The sequence below is a fragment of the Salvelinus namaycush genome, chromosome 4, assembly GCF_016432855.1.
Source record: "Salvelinus namaycush isolate Seneca chromosome 4, SaNama_1.0, whole genome shotgun sequence".
Lineage (NCBI taxonomy): Eukaryota > Metazoa > Chordata > Actinopteri > Salmoniformes > Salmonidae > Salvelinus > Salvelinus namaycush.
This window is the reverse complement of record NC_052310.1, coordinates 21962184-21982127: the sequence shown is the minus strand read 5'-3', so window position 1 is coordinate 21982127 and position 19944 is coordinate 21962184. Positions and strand designations below refer to the sequence as shown.

The 19944-nt window shown below is 42.6% G+C and overlaps 2 protein-coding genes across 3 annotated transcripts; one reads left to right on the top strand and one right to left on the bottom strand.

Moving 5' to 3' along the window:
- Positions 1-460: 460 nt before the first annotated feature.
- On the bottom strand, positions 461-11373 carry aarsd1 (alanyl-tRNA synthetase domain containing 1). Its single transcript, XM_038991441.1, has 12 exons — positions 11207-11373; positions 7048-7176; positions 6762-6921; positions 6537-6594; positions 6226-6382; positions 2609-2725; positions 2260-2390; positions 2064-2130; positions 1885-1976; positions 1485-1539; positions 1227-1321; positions 461-1019 (listed from the first exon to the last, which is right to left on the bottom strand). The coding sequence occupies exons 1-12, from the start codon at positions 11243-11245 to the stop codon at positions 893-895; spliced, it is 1227 nt and encodes a 408-aa protein (XP_038847369.1). The 5' UTR covers positions 11246-11373; the 3' UTR covers positions 461-892.
- Positions 11374-15919: 4546 nt separating this feature from the next.
- On the top strand, positions 15920-19199 carry LOC120046312 (putative protein PTGES3L). 2 transcript variants are annotated; one of them, XM_038991440.1, is made up of 7 exons: positions 15920-16131; positions 16382-16495; positions 16751-16805; positions 16982-17083; positions 17411-17500; positions 17593-17655; positions 17800-19199. In XM_038991440.1, the coding sequence occupies exons 1-7, from the start codon at positions 16091-16093 to the stop codon at positions 17806-17808; spliced, it is 474 nt and encodes a 157-aa protein (XP_038847368.1). In that variant the 5' UTR covers positions 15920-16090; the 3' UTR covers positions 17809-19199. The 2 variants fall into 2 exon arrangements, with proteins under 2 accessions (XP_038847368.1, XP_038847367.1); XM_038991439.1 differs by having other exon boundaries at positions 15921-16131; positions 16751-16817.
- Positions 19200-19944: the final 745 nt, after the last annotated feature.

The following is a 19944-nucleotide window of genomic DNA, read 5'->3' as shown; positions in this document are numbered from 1 at the left end:
CTTCCCATGACAGACTGACCAGGTGAATCGAATCACATTTTACTTGTCACATAAAAACAAAATACTGCAAAGTTGCCTAAGAGCTAGAAGCACGGCAGCCCCATCTGTCGGCGCCATTTTCAGGTGAACGCTATGATCCCTTATTGATTTCTCCTGTTAAATCCACTTCAATCAGTGTAGATGAAGAGCAGGAGACACGTTTAAGAAGTATTTTTCAGCCTTAAGACATGGATTGTGTATGTGTGCCATTCAGAGGGTGAATTGACAGGACAAAAGATTTAAGTGCCTTTGAACGGGGGATATGGTAGTAGGTCCCAATGCAGAGCCCCTTCAGTGGGTCAAGAACGGCAATGCTGCTGGGTTTTTCACACGCAACAGTTTCCTGTGTGCATCCACCACCCAAAGGACATCCAAACAACTTGACAACTGTGGGAAGCATTGGAGTCAACATGGGCAGGCATCTCTGTGAAACGCGTTCGACACCTTGTAGAGGCTATTCTGAGGGCAAAAGGGGGGGTGCAACTGAATATTAGGAAGGTGTTCTTAATGTTTTGTACACTCCATGTATACAGGTCCTTGATTTAGACTGTACACCGAGGTCAGAAGTATCATTACTTAGCAAAGCACAGGTTGGAATTTATTGTGATGTATTTTGCAGAGTTCTGCAGTGGTCACTAGCAGGCACAGCCACAGTCATCAAATCTGATTTTAAAATCTAACCACACTGCTAACCCGAACCTTAAATTAAGACCAAAATGCTCATTTTTGTTTTCATACATTTTACAATATAGCCTATTTTGACCTGCTAGCAAAGCTGGTCGAGAACTGCAGTGAGTCACCTATGTTGCGGTCATCATGTGCTTGGGGGGGGTATATACACTCCAGTCATCCATTACTGCTCGTTCTTGCAGTGTTCCTGTATTAGGGTCTCCACCTCCCCTCGGCGTGCCATGCTGTTTACCTTGCCCTGGAAGCGCCCGTTCTTCCCAGCCCCTTTGCCCTGGAGCATCTCCAACACTCTGCAATACAGACACAGCACCAAGTTGTTATACATTTCAGACAAAGTCTTTGTCTGAGTTTGAAATACTGACTATTTAGGGACATTGCCTAGTTTATTCTGCAGAATAAGAACCCACTTTACATTTAGTCGAAACACAAACCATCCAAGCGCCTGAACAGGAGCCAATCAAATGGATTTCCTAATGCCGAGCCCATTCAGTTCTTACCGTGGTCCCAGTTCAGACACTTTCCCACTGGGTCCTGCCAGCAGGAACAGCCCTGGTCCTTTCTCCTCTCCAACAGTCAGGAAAACCAGCGTCTCCTACGAGACAAAAAAAAACAGGAGTGATAATGGTATATTAGGTATTCATAACACCTCTTAATTTCCAATGTAGTCAATCATGGTACAACGCTACTTACAGTAAACCTTAGATGCATTTCACTAAAGAATACTAGACACGGAACATAAAGAGTAATAATCTTACCTCAGTGCCTATTTCATTGGCTATGATGCTCATGAACTCGTTGTCACCCTCCTTCCTAAACAGAGAAAAAATGATCTTGACTATTTTAATAAACTGATGAAAACGTTCAATGACAGATTATCAGCCAAGTCATATCATCTGTCCATCAAAAAATAGAAGGAAAAATATGTTTTTACTGTTACATACACTGGATAGGTGCAGTGAAATGACTTGTTATTGCAGTCAGCCATAGAACCACAGCGACCCTGAAGCAAATGAGTTTCAAGTGCCTTGCTCCAGGGCACATCCACAGATTTTTCACCTTGTTGGCTCGGGTATTCGAACCAGCGAACTTTCGGTTACTGGCCCAATGCTCTAACTGCTAGGCTACCTGCCGTACTCTATGTGGAGAGACCCTCACTTGTGTAAGGTAAAGAAGTTGCCCCTCTCTGGGTTGCACTTGAAGTTCTGGGCTATTAGAACAGCCATGTCTCTCAGTAGGCCCAGGTTACTCTGTCAAATGAAAACAGTTTGTTTAATGATTAAATTGAAGGCAGAATAGGGGAATTTCAGAGCAACAGAAGGTTTTCAATAGCTCACTTTCTGTAGCCCCTTAACAGTCTTCTGGATCTTGTCCACTGTATCAACATGATCATCTGGTCCCGTTCTGTCAAACACAGTCCAATCAAGTGTTACAGACTTTATTTCTTAACATCGATTGCATTTTAAAATCACTATATATAATTTATAGCACATTAGGTTCTTGCCACATTCAGCATTGCCTCACAGAACTCACTTGAGGAGGGATACCAGTGAGCGTTCTGTGCTGTAGCTTTTCTCAGCATACTTCAGGACCCGGTTTCCCACTAGAAATAACAGATTAGTTTTGTTCTTCTTTCCTTTCTCAGTCCCCAGGAGTTTTATGACCTAAAACACAGATTCAAATCTGTCAAAAAGTGAGAGAAGCGTTACATCCATAAAGCCATATTAAGCCACATTAAAAATACAAGAGGTGAGCTACATAGCATCACATATTAAACCCATCAGCAAAGTAGGAGGGGAGGCGGTGTGGTTAGGACATAAACATAACCCCATACTGTAAAGGTGACAGTGTTTGACAGTTGTGTAAGGTCTGGAGGTTCCACCTGTAAGTGACTGAGGTTGGACACGTGGGTCCCACAGCACATGTTGACGTCAATGCCCTCGATGTCGATGATCCGGATAGGCCCCGCTGCGTCGTCCGGGAGACCGCGACTCCTCACCTAGTAGATATACAACACGACGAGTTAAAATATACAGTAGTCATTTCACACAGCTCATGGGTAAATACGTCACAAGGGAAGTCAACACAGCTTTGGCAAGACTGGAAACCTTGGGACAATCAGGCCTTTTATGTTAGGGTTGCCAGGCGGAAGGCACTCCTCAGTAAAAGGCACATGACAGCCCGCTTGGAGTTTGCCAAGAGGCACCTAAAGGACTCTGACCATGAGAAACAAGATTCTCTGGTCTGAAACCAAGGTTGAACTCTTAGGCCAGAATGCCAAGTGTCACGTCTGGAGGAAACCTGGCATCATCCCTACGGTGAAGCGTGGTGGCAGCATCATGCTGAGGGGATGTTTTTCAGAGGCAGGGACTGGGAGACTAGTCAGGGGTGAGGGAAAGATGAACGGAGCAAAGTACAGCGAGATCCTTAATGAAAACCTGCTCCAGAGCGCTCAGGACTGGGGGCGAAGATGCACCTTCCAACAGGACAACGACCCTAAGCACACAGCCAAGCCAATGCAGGAGTGGCTTGCTGATCGAACATCTCTAGAGAAACCTGAAAATAGCTGTGCAGTGACGCTCCCCATTCAACCTGACTGAGCTTGAGGAGAAACTCCCCAAATAAAGGTGTGCCTGTAGTGTCATACCATGTAATCGCTGCCAAAGGTGCTTCAACAAAGTACTGAGTAAAGGGTCTGTGTTCTTTTTTTTCTCTGTCATTATGGGGTAGTGTGTGTGGGGTGAGTGGGAAAAACTATTTCATCCATTTTAGAGTAAGACTAATGTAACAAAGTGGAAAGTCAAGGGGTCTGAATACTTTCTGAATGGACTGTACATTTTGCAGATTTAAACATGTAGTCCTAAGTCCTTGATTATTCATATCATAGGTTCTGGTCCTCTTTTTCTGTTACTTAGATTTTTTCCCACCACTTTTTGGGAAGAAGATCTATGGTAAAAACAAATACAGGTGCCTTAAACATGCTTAAGGCCCTTGGGAGAGGCATTGCTGTTTTTGTCTTGTTCTATGACAATATGAAAATCTCCATGGAAGGGGTATTTCACTAAATTTACAAACTTACCACATTTTATTGATAACTAGCAAGTATAGTTTACTTTTGGTGTCAGAGACCAGAAAATGTATATATGTTTACTCATCCCTAGCTAAGCTTTAGCAATGTTGCTAGTTATCCGTTGGATATAATGTATTTGTCATTTTAGGTAACTATCACTTCAACAAATGTGTGATGAACATGAATTCATATATTTGATGTTTTTAGAAAGATGGAAAGGTATTCTCATTATTTAATCATTAAATGTCTAGTTTTTATTGAAATAATTTAAACATTCTGTGACCTTATGGTTGAACCCAGATTGACATTTGAGAGCCATAACGTTCTATCTGCGATTGAACCCCCCTAAAAAAAAATTGGGGGGATTTCTATACTCTTTCTGGTACCTTTTTATTTTATTTATTTTTTTAGGCGAGGACCTTAAATGGGTAATGAAAGAATTCACTACAAAACAGTTCTGGGATGTGAGAACTTCGATGCTCAATATCTCAGAACTATGCTTTGCGCTGATAGAACCTTATTGGTGAAGTGCTGTAGAGATGGTTGTCCTTCTGGAAGGTTCTTCCATCTCCACAGAGGAACTCTGGAGCTCTGTCAGATTGACCACCGGGTTCTTGATCACCTCACTAACCAAGCTCCTTCTCCCCCGATTACTCAGTTTTGCAGGGCGGCCAGCTCTAGGAAGAGTCTTGGTGGTTCCAAACTTCTTCCATTTAAGAATGATGGAGGCCACTGTTCTTGGGGACCTTCAATGCTGCAAACATTTTTTTGGTACCCTTCCACAGATCTGTGGCAACACAATCCTGTCTTGGCGCTCCACGGACAATTCCTTCAACCTCATTGCTTGGTTTTTGCTCTGATATCAAATCAAACTTTATTTATCATCACAGGTGCCCGAATACAACAACCTTATCGTGAAATAATAACAATAACGAGGCTATATACAGGGGGTATCGGAACCGAGTCAGTAAGCAGATGCCATACCAGGTGGTGATGCAACCAGTTGAATCCAAGTTGTAGAAACATCAAGGATGATCAATGAAAACAGGATGCACCGGAGCTGAATTTAGAGTCTCATAGCAAAGGGTCTGAATACTTATATAAATAAGATATACGTTTTTTATTTTTAATACATTTGCAAACATTTCTAAAAACCTGTTTTCACTTTGTCATTATGGGGTATTGTGGGTAGATTGATGAGGGGGAAAAAAGTATTTAATCCATTTTAGAATAAGGCTGTAACGTAACAAAATGTGGGAGAAGTCAAGGGGTCTGAATACTTTCCGAATGCACTGTATAGTTTTGAAATAAGTATTTTTCAAGTCCCAGATCTCAGAACTGTTTTGTGATGTCTTGGTCTTTCATGATTCAATTAGTATATCACCTTACATACATTATTTTGATTGACAACCCAGCATTGTGTGATTGGAACAGATAGAACCTCATAGCACCAAGTTAAAAGGTGTTTGCGCAGATAGAACTTTTATGTTTCTTTCATCGTAATTTCCCCCCCCTCCCCCCCCAAAAATCTGACATGCACTACATGACCAAAAGTATGTAGACACCTGCTCGTCGAACATCTCATTCCAAAATCACGGGCATTAATATTGAGTTGGTCCCCCTTTGCTGCTGTAACAGCCTCCACTCTTCTGGGAAGGCTTTCTACTGGATGTTGAAACATTGCTGTGGGGACTTGCTTCCATTAAGCCACAAAAGCATTTGTGAGGTACTGATGTTGGGCGATTAGGCCTGGATCGCAGTCGGCGTTCCAATTCATCCCAAAGTTGTTCAGTGGAGTTGAGGTCAGGGCTCTGTGCAGGCCAGTCAAGTTCTTCCACACCAATCTTGACAAACCATTTCTGTATGTACCTCGCTTTGTGGACGGGGGCATTGTCATTAGGATTCCACCTTTCCCAAACTGTTGCCACAAAGTTGGAAGCACATAATTGTCTAGAATGTCATTGTATGCTGTAGTGTTAAGATTTCCCTCCACTAAAGGGCCAGCTCTAGCAGGGCAGAAATTTGAGGAACTGACTTGTTAGAAAGGTGGAATCCTATGACGGTGCCACGCTGAGCTCTTCAATAAGGCCATTCTACTGCCAATTTTTGTCTATGGAAATTGCATGACTGTGTGCTCTATTTTTACACGTCAACAACGGGTGTGGCTGAAATAGAAGAATCCACTAATTTGAAGGGGTGTCCACATACTTTTGTATATATAGTGTACCTCACATGTAAAGGACCACGTATAGAGCAACTACGCAATAACACATTTTTACCAAAACGTCAGATAGAAACGTATAGTCCCAAAAGCGACGTGAAATATGGAGAAATAGTGCATAGTGACATAGCCGCCTGTATTGTATTATTACTGACAATCTTTTCTCTGGTGCATTTTTTTGTGTTTACTCGATATGAATGATGCCCACCTGTTCCAATGCAGGGTCATTTAAGGAGAGGACCTGAACAGCGACGGGAACATGAGCACGTATCTTCTCATTGACTGCTGCCTCGAGGGCCTCCATCTGGGCAGGCTTCATGGAGGGAGTGTCCAGCTCTATGGTGCTGCGCTGACGCCCCAACTCCCTAGAACATGCCAATTAAAGAGAAAGATTGATGCAAAAAATGCTAACTTCACTTAATGGTCATGTTAAAAATGAAATTATGTAGCTAGTAACCAAAGCATTACTTTTTTGTACAAGTGCAGGCACTGAAATCAATGTGCTTTCTGCATGCTTACCAGGATGTGGTTTTGTACCCAAACATGGATTCTGCAATAGCTGTGATTAGATGTTGCCCTAAGGACCAAGTAAAAACAAGTCAGGATTTATGCAACGGTACCTTCAAGTAGGCTATACTGAACGCACCGCTTAATCGTACTGCATAAATACATGTCATTGTTTCTGAGAAGCTGAATTGTACAGTTTTGCACTGCACATACAGTAAATCCTGTCTGTGCTCTTACCTGAGTGTTGCTGCATGTGGTCAAACCTCCGCTCCCAGTCCACCTTCAGCTGCACCTCCTGGCCCACCTCTAGAGCTGAACTCACAAAGTGCACAGCCTCAGCTCCCTGCCTCGTCACCCGCAGCACCGGCACATCTCCAATCAGCCCGTGGTCATCTGGCTGGTGATCGAAGATACTAAGTGTAAGCCTGCGTCCTACCACTTACAGCACACCACAACACCCCATCCTTTTCTCACCAAAAAGAGAGGGGTAGTTCAGTGAACATTTTAGCTTTCCTGTACTTACCTGACCACCTCCCTCAGGAAACAATATGGTGTCTTGGAGCTTGACATTGAAGCCTTTAACGGTTTCTTTCTTCCCATTGATTTCTTGTTTCATTTCACCAGGTGAGCAAGCCACCACTGAGGTGACAAACTGCAGAGAGAAAGACAATTTGCAACATTATGATGACAGTCAGTTGAAAACACCTAATTTATGCCAAGGAAAAATGTACCCAGTCAGTGACTCTGGCATTTGGAAACACATTTAGCTCGAACAACAGCTGGTAGTAGCACAGACAAGAGCTTGTTACCAGTATATTTGGTAGCACAGATATCTTGGTTTAATTCAGTTTCTTTGGTAGTAGCTATTTCATAAATCAAGAGAGCTATGAAAGAAACAGCGACCATGGCTTTTCAGGCTTGAAAACAGGACTACATTAAATTTCATTAAGCAGAAAAACTTGCATTAGGATCATAAACAAACAGACCCATGTCAGTTAAATCCGGTCTATGCCAGCTAGCTAGCTGTTAGCTAGCTGTTAGCTAGCTTGATTTCAAATCAAAATCAGTCACACGCACAAAAAAACAGGTGTAGACCTTACAGTGAAACGCTTACTAACAGGCCCTTAACCAACAATGCAGTTCATGAAATAGAGTTAAGAAAATATTTACTAAATAAACTAAAGTAAAAAACAAAACAAGTAACAATACATTTACATAACAATAACGAGGCTATATACAGGTGTTACCGGTACCGAGTGAATGTGCGGGGTACAGGTTAGTCGGGGTAATTTGTAAAGTGACTATGCATAGATAATAAACAGCAAGTCGCGGCAGTGTAAAAACAAAGGGGGGGGTCACTGTAAATAGTCCGGGAGACCCTTTAGTTGTTTAGCAGTCTTATGGCTTGGGGGCAGAAGCTGTTAAGGAGCCTTTTGTTCCTAGAATTGGCCCTCAGGCACCACTTGCCGTGCGGTAGCAGAGAGAACAGTCTATGACTTGGGTGACTGGAGTATTTGGCCATTTATTGGGCCTTCCTCTGACACCACCAAGGACATAGGTCATGGATATCAGGAAGCTTGGCCCCAGTGATCTACTGTGCCGTACGCACGACCCTCTGTAGCGCCTTACAGTCAGATGCCAAGCAGTTGCTTTCAATTGTGCAGCTGTAGAACCTTTTGACGATCTGGGGACACATGCCAAATCTTTTCAGTCTCGAGGGGAAAAGGTGTTGTCGTTTTCTCTTCACAACTGTCTTGGTGTGTTTGGACCATGACAGTTTGTTGGTGATGTTGACACCAAGAAACTTGAAACTCTCAACCCGCTCCACTTCAGTCCTGTCAATGGGGGCCTGTTCGGCCCTCCTTTTCCTGTATTCCACGATGAGCTCCTTTATCTTGCTCACATTAAGAGAGAGGTTGTTGTCCTGGCACCACACTGCCAGGTCTCTGACCACCTCCCTATAGGCTGTCTCATCATTGTCGATGATCAGGCCTACCACTGTTGTGTCATCAGCAAACTTAATGATGAAGTTGGAGTCGTGCTTGGCCACACAGCCGTGGGTGAACAAGGAGTACAGGAGGGGACTAAGCACGCACCCCTAAGGGGCCCCAGTGTTGAGGATCAGCGTGGCAGATGTGTTGTTGCCTACCCTTACCACCTGGGGGCGGCCCGTCAGGAAGTCCAGGATCAAGATGCAGAGGGGGGAAGGGGGTTAGTCCCAGGATCCTTAGCTTAGTGATGAGCTTGGTGGGCACCATGGTGTTGAACGCTGAACTGTAGTAAATGAACAGCATTCTCACATAGGTGTTCCTTTTGTCCAGGTGGGAAAGGGCAGTGTGGAGTGCAATTGAGATTGCATTCTGTGGCTCTGTTGGGGCGGTATGCGAATTGGAGAGGGTCTATGTCCTGGTAATTCGTCTGGCCCCGCGGCTTTGTGAATGCTGTTTAAAAGGTCTTGCTTACATCGGCTACGGAGAGCGTGATCACACAGTCGTCCGGAAAAGCTGGTGCTCTCATGCATGCTTCAGTGTTGGTTGCCTCTAAGCGAGCATAAAAAAAAGGCATTTAGCTCGTCTGGTAGGTTCGCGTCACTGGGAAGCTCGGTTTCCCTTTGTACTAATAGTTTTCAAGCCCTGCCACATCCGGCGAGCGTCAGAGCCGGTGTAGAAGGATTCAATCTTAGTCCTCTATTGACGCTTTGCCTATTTGATGGTTCGTCTGAGGGTATAGTGGGATTTCTTATAAGTGTCCGGATTAGTGTCCCAATCCTTGAAAGCGGAAGCTCTAGCCTTTAGCTCGGTGCGGATGTTGCCTGTAATCCATGGCTTCTGGTTGGGAAATGTATGTACTTCTACTGTGGGGACGATGTCGTCAATGCACTTATTGATGAAGCCGGTGACTGAGGTGGTATACTCCTCGATGCCATTGGATGAATCCCGGAACATATTCCAGTCTGTGATAGCAAAGCAGTCCTGTAGCGTAGCATCCGCGTCACCACTTACGTATTGAGCGAGTCACTGGTACTTCCTACTTTAGTTTTTGCTTGTATGCAGGAATCAAGGGGATAGAATTACAGTCAGATTTGTTTTCCTCTGCTTGCACATCCTGGTAGAAATTAGGTAAAACAGATTTAAGTTAGCCTGCATTAAAGTGCCTGGTCACTAGGCGCACCGCTTCTGGATGAGCATTTTATTGTTTGCTTATGGCCTTATACAGCTCGTTGAGTGCGGTCTTTGCGCAAGCATCAGTTTATGGTGGTAAATAGACAGCTATGAATATTTTTTTTAAATATTTATTTAACTAGGCAAGTCAGTTAAGAACAAATTCTTATTTAAACTCGGACGACGCCGGGCCAATTGTGCGCCACCCTATGGGACTTTCAATCACGGCCGGTTATGATACAGCCTTGAATCGAACCAGGGTCTGTAGTGCCACCTCTAGCGCTGAGAAGCAGTGCCTTAGACCACTGCGCCACTCGGGAGCCTGAGTAGATGAGAACTCTCTTGGTAGATAGTGTGGTCTACAGCTTATCATGAGGTATTCTACCTCAGGCGAGCAAAACCTCGAGACTTCTTTAATATTGGACATCACGCACCAGCACCTATTGACAAATAGACACACACCCCTGCCCCTCATCTTACCATTAGTAGCTGCTCTGTCCTGCCGAAACACAAGAGAAACAAGCCAGCTCTATATTATCCATGTCGTCGTTTAGCCAAGTGTTGGTGAAACATAAGGTATTTAAGAAGTAAGGCCCGACGGGGTGGTGTACCACAGCAAAGGGATGTTCTTAAGCACGACGCAACGTGGAGTGCTGGACACAGCCCTTAGCAGTGGTATATTGGTCATATATCACTAACCCCAGAGGTGCCCTATTGCTATTATAAACTGGTTAACAACGTAATTAGAGCAGTAAAAATACATGTTTTGTCATACCCTTGGTATACGGTCTGATATACCACGGCTGTCAGCCAATGAGCAATCAGGGCTCGAACCACCCAGTTTAAATAATACAGTTATTAATGTCCGTTGGTAGGGCAGTCTTAAATCGTAGATCGTAGTTTGTTTTCCAATGATTGCACGTTGGCCAATAATACCGAGGGTAGTGGTGGTTTACCTACTTGTCCGGGGAATTTTTACAAGACAATTACTTTCTTCAAGCTGATGATGGGGATTTGGGCCTTGTCTCGACAAATCAGTATATCCTTCGCGACTCATTAAAGAAAAAAAATATTCGTCCAGTTCGTGGTGAGTAATCGCTGTTCTGATGTCCAGGGGCTCTTTTCAGTCATAAGAGACGGTAACAGCAACATTACGTACAAAATTAGTCACAAACAATGCGGGGGGAAAAAACAATAGCAGAGTTGGTTAGGAGCCCGTAAACCGGCAGCCATCCCTTATTATTGTGTGACTAACGTGCTTTTTGATTGACATTTCATCATGGCATTGGAAGACTAGATATCGTGTAAACAATATTTCACTCTGCCTGTCAACTACTAACGTTATCTAACTAAAGTAGGCTACACACACAAAGAGATTACAATTTACTGTAACAACGTTAACTAGCTAGCTGTCATGTCGGCTCGGATCCTTTCAGCTAACAGTAAGTAGCAAACTCCTGATTGTACCTGCTCTTAAAAAAAAGCACAAGGTAGACAAATGTTACTCTCTCTCCCTCATACCTCTTGCATGTAACAGTCCCTTTGACACTGAAACGCCATTGAAATCAATTTAAATAAATATAATGTAATAAATCCACAGTACAACTATGCAGAAGCTCACTAGCCCAGAACTTGTTGAAATCACTTCAAGTTGAAAGGTGCAGGCCAATATGGCGACCGAACTGGAGTATGTGCAGAGATATTAGAGAAACGAAGAGATAGGAATCCCTTTAGGCTATCAATGGAGGACCTTATAAGGCCCCAAACAGCAGAATGTCCACAAAAAGCGTTCACGTTGTCATGCTGCGTCACGCGGTTGCTATTTGGTGTTACTGACAAATTAGTCAACTTGCATCTCGGAAAATAGTGAGAGTTGTAATTTGTAAAAAGATGTGTAATTCATGCTAATGTTGTTTTTTTGAGTTGGCGCCCAAATGACTCCCAATCACTCCTTGAAGGAGAGCCCTCTGACGACGCATAGCCCTCCCATATACCAGAATGCACCGCGAGGCCCTTTGACGACGCATAGTCAACGTCCACAATGGGTGTTAATACGATCTCAATGGAGTTTCCTATCTCCTCAAAGGTGTCTCTAGTATCAGTGAGTGGGTGTGTTGAAAGGAGTGGATCAGCTAATTGGGTAGATTTTTTTGTCACTCAATATCGTTTTGCGTCGCTGATTGGGCTACACCACGAGACGATACATCTGCGACCAGTGCACTGGTGTTGTATCGATGTGTCTGAAAGTAGGCGTTGCAAAATAAGTGGGTGGCTCACAAGCGATGGGTTTAAAACTTCCGTGGGTGGATGAACAGCGACGGGTGTAACATCAGCGCTCTATTATTGGTTGGCCCGGCCATAGCTATGTGCACAGCGGGTCAGTTTAATGTTTACATAGCAGTTTAAGAGAGATAACGTGGCAGGTAAGGATAATTCATGTAGAAGGTTAGGATAATTAACGTGGCAAGTTAGGAGAATGGCTTAGCGAAAATGCGACAGTTGTCAACAATATCTGGGTGACAGTCACAGTAAACACGCACATACAACTCATGAAGCAACAGTACACCCATTATCAATAATTTTAATAAAAAAGAAACAACCGTCAGTTTACAACTGTAAATGTACAATTACAAAAACAAAAGTCCAAACTCTCGCTGGAATTTAGCATGAGGTAGTTGCTTGGTAAGAAACTGAAGAAAAAACCCACAGCTCAATCAAAACCGTCTAACCAGCAGAGTGCTTTCGACACCTACTTTCCACAAGCCCCAATAGTAAACAACTGCAGCTTGCAAATCGGGGCGTTCCTCCCTCTAGCATTCCATTAGTTATTTAATGAACACCCCCTCCCCTCGAGCGCCATATCATGCCTGTGTGACACTTTGGAATGTGGGTCAAAAGGGAAATAAAAGTATTTGAGTTTTTTCGCCCCTGCATACAGAAGACCTTGCTAGCTAGTGTAATAAATACCATTTAAAATAACACAAGCATATTGCTATTACGTTGTTATAACTAACTTCTTTCTAAGCAGGGTTTCTTACAAACTCATGAGCAGAACCTGAGACCCACACACACCCAAGGACAGAGGGCTGGCACAGACCTTCCATAAACACTGATAAGAAAAGAGTGCTTGGGTCTGCATTTCACGAAATAATGAGACACACACATAACCAAGGACAGAGGGCTGACATAAACCTTTCATAAACACTGATTAAATAGGAACATCTGCGCACACACCTAATCTCCTGTTTTAGCTGAACATTTGGTAACAAAGAACTTTTGCTGCAAGACTCAGAAGGATGACGCACAGCTCATCCGGACCAATCTGAGAAGACAACAACCTGATCAGGACCAACCAGAAAACCAGATCTACCAGACTCAACCTACTTTCTGTCCTGTATAAAATGACTATGTATTTCTGTTATCTGGGCTCTGTCTGCAGGTTCCTTACGAGCTGAATGAACGAGTCCATGCATGCTTGTATCAGATATCTTTACCTCTGAATAAAACTGCTTTTTATTATACGAATATCCACCCTGTCCAGAGTCTCTACTTCGTCTCAGTTCTCCAGTAAACTTGTGTCATCAACACTAGCAGAAGCGACACCGGTAGACAGTGCCCTTCACTCCTGCCTGCCCTCACCGTTATTAAAAAAACTGCAGGTAAAAAGTGAATGAAAGGTGTGAACGAAGGACTACGGTCGCCCCCACCTCACTCATGCTAGGTAGCTAACTATCTATCTAGCTTGCTAGTTAGTGTCACTGTGTGCTAGTTAGCTAGCACACAGGGTTGCCCCCGCCTCCCGCCTGCTGCATACCGGAGAAAACCATTGCCGACAGGCACGGCCGAAGGACACTCTAGCGATAGTCCCGCCTCCCGCTAGCACAGCAGGCGGGAGGCTGGGACGACACTGTGTACTTGTTAGTGTAACAGTATAGCTTCCGTCCCTCTCCTCACCCCTACCTAGGCTCGAACCAGGGATCCTCTGCACACATAGACAACAGTCACCCTTGAAGCATCGTTACCCATCACTCCACAAAAGCTACAGCCCTTGCAGAGCAAGGGAAACAACTACTTCAAGGTCTCAGAGCGAGTGACGTCACTGATTGACACACCCCGCTAACTAGCTAGCCATTTCACACCGGTTACATTCACTCCCCTTTTGACTTCCTCCTTTTCTGCAGCAACCAGTTATACGGGTCAACAGCATCAATGTAACAGTTTTGCTTCCGTCCCTCTCCTCACCCCTACCTGGCCTCGAACCAGGGACCCTCTGTACACATCGACAACAGTCACCCTTGAAGCATCGTTACCTATCGCTCCACAAAATCTGCAAGGGAAACAACTACTTCAAGGTCTCAGAGCGAGTGACGTCACTGATTGAAATGCTATTAGCGCACACCCCGCTAACTAGCTAGCCATTTCACACCGGTTACACTAGCTTGATAGTTAGTGACACCATGTGCTAGCTAGCACACAGTGTCGCCCCCGTCTGCTGTGTACCGGAGTCCTCCTTAGGACTAGCTGGCTAAGCTAGCACACAGTGTCCTTCACTCCTGCCTGCCGAACACCTGCCCTTAGCATCATTAACAGAAAACAGTTTCCGACAGGCCACAGTCTAACGGTGTATGACTAGCTATCGTTGTGGCCCCGCCCATTAACGTCCCCTACTGTACTGGACTGTCCCCGCTTCCCGCTTGTCCTATCTTAGAAATTTACCAAAATAAGTATGAAGAGAGGTTGCTGCAGATTGCCCACCGAACAGAGCAGACATGCCTCAAAGTCTGTTCGAAAGAATGTACAAGAACATTTTGGGGAAACGTGACGTTCAGTAAAAGCCGTTTCACAACATAGCAAACGTTCAAGCGAAATGAACGCACTCCAGTAGCTAGCTAGCTTGTCAAATTAATGTGATGGAAAATGTTGTCTGAAGAGAAAGCCTTGAATTGTACATCTTGTCTCATACAATCATTGATTCCTGTAGGTGCTGGGTAGAGATGATCATGACCCCCTCCTCAGACCTTTTGGTTGAACGCCCAGAATATGTTCTATAAGTTAAGATAGGAGACCGTGCCAGTCACATGCAGGAACCAAACGCTAATTATGAATTAATTATGAATAATGAATAAGCTAAATCATGCAAATATAACTTGTCTGTGAAAGCAGTATATAAGAGAACTAACGGGACTGCCCCGGGAGAGCTCCAGACTGACGTGTACTATGGTGCATTAAGTTTGTTGGAACCTCTCCAGCTTGCTGATAATAAAGAATGATTCATTTAATATTGACTTCAGGTGTCCCTGATGGTAATTTCCATGACATTAACATAAATTGTTGCATTTTAGATAACCCTAACCATTTTCCTAACCTTAACCTAATTCTCCTAACCTGCTACGTTAATGCTCCTAATGTAACAGTATAACTTTACGGCGTCCCCTCGCCCCGACCCGGGCGCGAACCAGGGACCCTCTGCACACATCAACAACTGACACCCACGAAGCGTCGTTACCCATCGCTCCACAAAAGCCGCGGCCCTTGCAGAGCAAGGGGAAACCCTACTTCAGGTCTCAAAGCAAGTGACGTAACTGATTGAAATGCTAGTAGCGCGTACCCGCTAACTAGCTAGCCATTTCACATCCGTTACACTAACCTGCTGCTTAAGTTCTACTAACCTGCTACGAAAAGTTAATTCTGACGTTAATTTGACAAAAGCTGGATCCCTTCTAGCCATGACCAACTAAGTTAGCAACTGTAGTATTTCCAATTTTCAGCTTCTGCATTCAAAATAAAAGCTGCTGAAATACTTTCCCCACGAGAATGGGTTCTTGCATTTATTGAGACAACTTATGGAAATGCACTGAAATTAAAAGTATCCAGGTAATACTATTTTCATCCACTTTAGCTATTTAAATAATATGAATATGTAGCAATGTCCCACATTTTGTAGGCCTCTGGTGTGTGACTGTTGTGTGACTTTCTTCCACAACCTTGAGTCTATTTGTATTCCAATTTTGACCAATAATAAGCATATTGACAATAAGTTCTTCAACCCTATTTAAAAATGGCAAATGAGGCAACTATCAGTTTCTGTCTGTCTTCTGGCAAGCTTTTCATTTCCCTCCCCCATCTTCTTGAGTTGACAGAAGGTGGGGTGGTCCTGGAGTGAAAACTGAAAATGCCCCTTCTTTCCAGAGAGTTCTACTACAGCCTATAGGGATAGGGAAGTGTAGGGGGGAGGGGATATGTACCCCTAGCAGCTGATACCAGCTGATCTAAAAATAGTGCAGGTCCTAGTAGATAGACTGCTAACTATTCTGAGTAGGTTACTTGCTTTCTCAGTCAACTTCAAAAGAACCATAACTGTCCAGGAGCATATTATCTCCCTAGAATCAACAAAGTACCAACAAGATGGCCATGTTACCAAAAAACCTTCCCAGACCAGAGGAGTGGTATGTATTGCTAAGAAGCAGTTTTCTAATTTGACAGACTAGGTTTATACACTAGCGCTGTAAAATGAAGTTTCCAGGTCTCTTATCCCATGTGCTTTTAGCCAGTTGGTAGATCCCTTGTAAATTGGGCATATAATGCAAATGAAAATACATTTTGTTACATTATAATAAAATGGTATTTAGTGATTAGTCTGTTAACATATGCAATATAACAATATTTTAATGATGATTTGTTTGTTTTTATTGATAGTCAAGGAGCACAGACTCTATGGTATGACAAGAAGAAATATTTGGCCATTAACTTCATGGTGCAAAACCCCAAGGATGTTGAGGTTGATATTCAGGATACCTATATAGTTTTAAGGTGAGTTTGATCAATTTGTAACCCTAAAGTGTGTGATCTAGCAAGTTGTATTAGTCTAAATAGTGTGTGTGTGTGTGTGTGTGTCTATGTGTGTGTGTGTGTAAGTGTGTGTGATTTCACAAACAGGCCTGTGTTATCACTCTATAATGACTGTACATTGCTCTTATAAATAGTATATGTTATTATTGCAAAGTGTTGCGTTATAGCCTACGTTTAATGACATTGTATGTCTCTGTGGATTTGTGTCTATGACAGTTGCAAAGACGTTGACGACAACAACATGTACAATCACATTTACTTCTACGACAAAGTAATTAAATTCGTAAGGATCCATTTTTTTTTCTCATATCAAAGTTAATTTGCTCCTCACAACTAACATAGAAAACACTATGCTTCAGTATTCAGCACTGTAATGTATTAAAAACCAGATACAAGTTACAGAGCATTATGGATACTGTAGTACATCACTGTGTATTTCTCTAACAGGACTCTCAAGTGAAAATCTATGATCGCAGTATCCACATCTTGATCAGGAAGGTTAAAGAAAATGTAGCATGGCCTCGTCTTCAGAAAGATGCCAATCTCAAGGTACTGGAACATTTGGTCTCCCGCTGAGAATAGTTAAGAGCAATGTAAGGGTGGACAAATGCTTCATGTGTTAAAGGTAGACTCAGCAATATGACATCATCATAAACAGTGGGGCGACAAAGACGATTTGTGCCCTCCCTTGGGGCATGCTCACACTGGAAAGAGACAATTGTCTTGGCTGATTCAAATGATGTTATTGCTGACTTCTGAAAACAGAAAGTCACCATGCGATGCTATGAAGCCGTCATATTACAGAGTCTATCTTCTACCAGAAAGAATGTCTATCAACATGTTCCCTCTCTTCCATCATTATTATGTCCCTTGTAGCCAAATTGGTTGGCTGTAGACTTCGAAAACTGGAGAGACTGGGCGAACGAAGAGGATGAGGGAATGGCAGAGTACGAACAATATGCGGAAGTAAGTTTAACTCTGCCAAATAGGCTTATGTCTATGTTTGAAGGTTTGCCATCTTACGGAGTGTGACTTTAATTCATGGTTTTCCATTTCAGATGATTCAGGATTTAGGGAGCAAGAAAGGAGAGCCACCTGCGATGGATGATCTTGATGATCTGGTTAGTACAGCAAGAATATACCTCCAACTCACCTAAAAGCATTTTCCAACAGTCCTTATTAGTGGCATATTTATTAGCCTACTTCACACTTGTCTTTGTCAGCAAGTAAAGCGAGTTGATAAAATTAGTTTCATCTTTTCACAGAGTGATTGAACATTTCTGAAGAGAGCCTTTTTCTGCATTGGACGTGGTGGACGTGGATTGAGTCATCAAAGCCATGTCGATGGACTTTGTGTATTTCGTGATGATGGTTTGCTATGAATGTGATGTGAATGAATGCTGTGTATTGCTAAATGTGTTTTCACTGGTGATGTTTTCTGTGTAATTTAAAATGTTTTATTGAATGTGTTATTTATTAAATCAACTGAAGCAGGGGCATCATGCACCCCAAAAATCTGAGGTGGTACAAAGAACAGGATGGCTGGGGGGTGGTGGCCATAAGTTGGAAAATTGTGCATATTTCAAACATCTGAAATAGATTTTCCCTGCTATTTAGAGCCATATTCATTGTTCTTAATTGTTTGTAAAAAAAATATGTATTTTTTTCCTGCATATCTAAGCTAAAATCTGGGTAAAAGATTGAAAGGAATGAGAGTCTTATTCAGTACATTTACAGTTATTGCTTATTTTTATAGTCTACCAACTTTTCCTGCAGGCATGCCTATAGGCATGCAGATAGTTGGACAAGCTAGCTACTTGATTGATAGCCTGAAATGGCCTCTCGGTAGCTAGTTGGGAGATTGGGAACCTATCTGGGCTAGCTAAAGCCAACTCTATAAAATTGCTTTGTGACTAGTAGTATTACCTTTTACTGCAGTGGGCTAAATCAAGGTCACATAGAGTATTTCTTGGTAGTCTTAAACAAATCTACTTTGAAATAGAAGTATACACCTCACACACATGGTTATGAGCTTAAAAAAAAGAAGACACCTGTTCCATGTCAGATATTGAGTTGACATTTTTAACATTTTGAGTTTGCATCCCAATATTGCACTTTATATACATCACAGAAGACTGAAATATAACAAAATGGTTTGACATAGAAACACCAGATTTTTGGTATTATTTTTTATTTTTAAGTTTAGTAATTTTGAAATTCCAAAAAATATTAACGTTCCACCCATGTGGCCACTAGAGGGCGCTTTGGTCATTCAACTGCAGAAAAGGGTCTACAAACAGGGCAGATCTAAGAGGGCACGTGCCCCTGTGCCCCCTATGGGCATGACGCCTCTGAACTGAAGTCTTGTTTATACTTAACTGTTATGTAGTAATCTAGAATATTGAAGCTTGAAATGTAACAGCCACATCACACCCTATAGGCCAAACAGTACATTCATTAATTTACTTAATCAATGAAATCTATATTTGAAAGTCAAACCTTTTGGATAAAAGCTGTGCACTATAAACTTTTGTATACTGCTAATACTGCTTTTAATTTTTTTTTGCTCAAAACAACTTTTTCCTGTACATAAGTTACAAAATAATTCTCTAAAGAGGGTGAATTCTCATTGCAGAAACAATAAATATTGGGGCGAGCACATCAATCTGGTCCACACTGATTTTTTTCAGTCACCAAATAATTTGGCCAGGGAAAACATTTTTGAACACACATTTCATGATCTGACATAGTGGTATCCTACCTTTTGGGCTTTACATTGGAGATTTGTCATTTATTTCACGATTCTAGGTCGATTTTTAAGCATTTTCAACGAAGAGCCATTTGGGAGCCAAATGAGCCTCTCTTTTATGTGAATGGAGCCAAAACAGCCGGCTCACTGAAAAGACTCGGAATGCCCATCACACCTAATACCAGTAGGGGGCGTTATGGCACCCATATGGTGTGCACTCTGAAAATGTTATTTTATGGACATGGCCTGTGTGTACAACATATCAAGGGCTAATAACACATCCAATGCTAATTGTATTAATAGCCAGACATTGTTGGGTAAGTCATCTGTTTTACATATTGTAACACTATATGGGCCACCATGTTTGAGTGGATATACACTTTTAAACTAAAGACTCTCGACAAGCAAGAACAAATCAATCATTCTTGTGATTGAAAAGCAGCCCATTCCATAAGAGACATTTAGATTGCTGTTTGAATTTTTATTCATTTTTGATACATTCAGAGCCTTGTTTTGAAAGAGTTCAATCCGTTTAATCTGTGTCTCATTAGGACACAATCTAAACTGATTGCAGTCCCCTATTGCATAGCTTTGAGTGGGATCAAAAACAAGTATTAGTGAAGTACTCACATCAAACTTTATTTGTTATTTGTCACAATAC